Source organism: Myotis davidii, unplaced genomic scaffold (genome assembly GCF_000327345.1).
Source record: "Myotis davidii unplaced genomic scaffold, ASM32734v1 scaffold954, whole genome shotgun sequence".
Lineage (NCBI taxonomy): Eukaryota > Metazoa > Chordata > Mammalia > Chiroptera > Vespertilionidae > Myotis > Myotis davidii.
Window position 1 is genome coordinate 88,295 of NW_006285487.1, and position 3,399 is coordinate 91,693.

A 3,399-nucleotide genomic window follows, 5' to 3' on the forward strand; every position below is an offset into this window, starting at 1 on the left:
GGCTTGGCGAGGGCGTGCGGGGGGGGGGGGGAAGGGGGGGAGAGGACATCAGAGCGTGACTGGCCCCTTGTTCTCAAGGTGAAGGACGCAGGGGGCTCCATGACCATCCACACATTCGGCGCCTACTTTGGGCTCACAGTGACCTGGGTCCTCTACCGGCCCAACCTGTACCAGAGCAAGGCCAGACAGAGCGCTGTGTACCACTCGGACCTCTTTGCCATGATCGGTGAGGCTGTCACGGGGATTGAGGGCCCGCGTGATGCCTGAGGGCCGCCGCGGTCACACTGATCTCCACATGGCGGTCGCTGCCGGTTCCCCGTGGCGGGAGGGAAGGTGCTCACAGACCCTTCCAGAATCCCCGATGCTTTGGGCAGCCACCCTGTGTTTTCCCCAGGCTGCCCTGGGGCCGACACTGTGGTTCCCATCCTGGGGCCAGGGCGGGGTGCTCCATCTCCTCCCTGTGCCCATTCATTCCAGAGAATGGAAGAGATAACTTCCCCGTCCCGGGAGAGAAAGACTTGCCCCTGGTGGTGGTGGTGTGGGAGCAGTTGGGGGGCAGGTAGCTCAGTCATGGGTCGGGTAAGACTTCTTGGGGCGGAGAGGAAGGTAAGTGAGCGAGGCGGCTGGGGGGGGACCTTTAAGAAGAGCCCCCAGCATGAGTACAGGGACAGGGACGGGAGACAGCTGGGCGTGGCCCACCCATCTAATGCCTCTTCTCCCGCCCCCCGCCCTATCTGGTCTGGCCAGGCACCCTCTTCCTCTGGATGTACTGGCCCAGCTTCAACTCGGCTGTGTCCAATCACGGAGACGCCCAGCACCGAGCGGCCATCAACACCTACTGCTCTTTGGCAGCCTGCGTGCTGACCGCGGTGGCGCTGTCCAGCGCCCTGCACAAGAAGGGCAAGCTGGACATGGTGAGCAGGGGGCCAGGGGGGGCAGGGACAGTGGGGACCTGGGGAGGGGTGCAGCTTCGATCGCCTATGCCCGGTGGGCACACGTCCCCAGACCCTGCCAAGGACTCTGTGAGGCAGGCGGTGTAAGGATCGTTGTACCCATTGCGCGGATGAAGAAACTGAGGCCCAGAGAGAAAGGAGCTGTCCCGATGGCATAGCTGGTTTTCCGCAGAGCTCTGCGTGCGGGAGGCCTGACGTCCCGCCCGCCCTGCCCGCCCTGCCCAGGTGCACATCCAGAACGCCACGCTGGCCGGAGGGGTGGCCGTGGGCACCGCCGCCGAGATGATGCTCATGCCTTACGGCTCCCTCATTGTCGGCTTCATCTGCGGCATCGTCTCCACCCTGGGCTTTGTGTACCTGACGGTGAGGCCCGGAGCGGAGGGGGGGATGCAAGGGGGAATGGGGAATCCTGGGTCTCTGTATCGAGACCTCCAGAATCCTGGCCTCCCCACCCCCAGCCTTAGCTCTCGGCCTGAGCAGCACCCCTCCCCCCTCCCCAGCCATTCCTGGAGTCCCGCCTACGGATCCAGGACACATGCGGCATCCACAACCTGCATGGCATGCCCGGCATCATAGGCGGTATCGTGGGTGCTGTGACGGCGGCCTGTGCCAACATTCAAGTTTATGGACAGGAAGGGTATGTATGGCCCGGCCGGTGTGGCTCAGTGGTTGAGCGTCAACCTATGAGCCAGGAGGTCACAGTTTGATTCCCTGTCAGGGCACATGCCCGGGTTTCGGGCTCGATCCCCAGTAGGGGGCGTGCAGGAGGCAGCCGATCCATGATTCTCTCTCATCACTGATGTTTCCATCTCTCTCACTCTCCCTTCCTCTCTGACATCAATAAAAATGTATTTTTAAATAAGGAAGGGTACAGATGGAGATGCAGGGGACCCAGACTGTGTCTCTCTTCTGGTCCTTCCCCAACGGGACGCGTCTTTTTCACGGGTCTCTTCCCCCAAGCTCTGTCCTTCCACAAACGTCTGAGACCGTCTGATCGCTCCCATGCCCCCATTTTGCAGATGGCAAGGCTGAGGCCCGGGGCTTGTGGAACAGTGGTGCCCGCTCACATCTGTGGAGTGGCAGCACGGGGTTCCGTGGCCTCCCTGAGGGGCCCTGACCTGCCTCCTGTCTCCACCCCAGGCTTGCCCACGCCTTTAACCTTGACGGTTTCAAGACTGAATGGTCCGCGAGCCTGCAGGGCAGTTTCCAGGCCGCAGGCATCTTCGTGTCCCTGGCCATGGCCCTGGTGGGCGGCCTCATTGTGGGTGAGTGGGAGTGGCTGGGCCAGGGGAGGCGGGGCCGTTGTGAGGCTTGGTGGTCGGGGAGCCCAAGAATTTAGAGGTCGGGTTAGGCCGAGAGGAAGTGGGTCCTGACCTCTGACTTTCCTTAGGAGGCATTTTGAAATTACCCATCTGGGGCCAAGCTTCTGATGAGAACTGCTTCGAGGATGCGGTCTACTGGGAGGTGAGTTCTACGGACTTGTCTTGCCCCAAGCCCCACCCCTGGCACAAGGACACTGTCCCCCCTCTCCCCAGAGCTGGGGCCTGGGGAGCCTGGCATTGAGGGGTGGGGAAGGAGTCCACACTACCTGCTCCTTCCTCCCGGAGGCTGTGTCTCCTGGGGTTGAGGCTTTAATCTAGAGCAATGGTTGCCAACATGGGGCACATGCCCCATAGGAGGGCAATTTGATTTTTAAGGGGGGCAATTCGAGAATGAGTTATTAACAGTGAACTTTTGCTGGAGCCGGTGTGGCTCAGTGGATAGAGCGTCGGCCTGCGGACTGAAGGGTCCCAGGTTCGATTCCGGTCAAGGGCACTTGCCTGGGTAATGGGCTCAATCCCCAGTAGGGGGTGTGCAGGAGGCAACTGATCAGTGATTCTCTCTCTTCATTGATGTTTCTATCTCTCTCCCTCTCCCTTCCTCTCTGAAATCAATAAAAATATATTACATAAAAAACTAAAAAGTGAACTTTTTGCATTTCTTCTGGTGCTAGGGCCCTCATGTACAATCTATAAATATATATTGTGATATATTTATGCATTTCAGTCTCTATTCTATGTTTTAAAACTTTATATGCTAGTTTTTCATATTATTCTTACTAGTATTTTCCCAACGATTTCTTCCAGGGTACTTCAACTGTCCTTCTATTCTTTCATTTTTCTCTGTCATGGATGCCATGTTCTTTGGAAGCTTGTTTAGACCAAGCTCATGGCCTTTGAGGCTTCCTCCACGTGAATAGGAACTCACTTTTTGAATAATAAGAATTCCATGTCATGGGGGAGGGGGGCACATCAGGATGTTAGAGACGCTTAAATGGGGTGTGGCCACAGGAAGGTTGGGGACCACTGGTCTAGAGCAATGAATCGGAGAGTGGGGTCCCCACCAGCATCCCCTGAGAATGTGTCCTTCTGAATCCGAAACTCAGGGGGAGCATGTCTGCCTCCAG

General features: G+C 58.1%; 1 protein-coding gene across 1 annotated transcript in view; it reads left to right on the forward strand.

Moving 5' to 3' along the window:
* Positions 1-3,399, forward strand: part of RHCG (Rh family C glycoprotein) — a 17,673-nt gene that overhangs the window by 5,597 nt on the left and 8,677 nt on the right. The window contains exons 4-8 of the mRNA XM_006756282.2: positions 748-914; positions 1,179-1,316; positions 1,454-1,590; positions 2,094-2,218; positions 2,344-2,417. Coding sequence (XP_006756345.1) covers positions 748-914; positions 1,179-1,316; positions 1,454-1,590; positions 2,094-2,218; positions 2,344-2,417 — 641 coding nt within the window. The remainder of the gene's footprint in view (positions 1-747; positions 915-1,178; positions 1,317-1,453; positions 1,591-2,093; positions 2,219-2,343; positions 2,418-3,399) is intronic.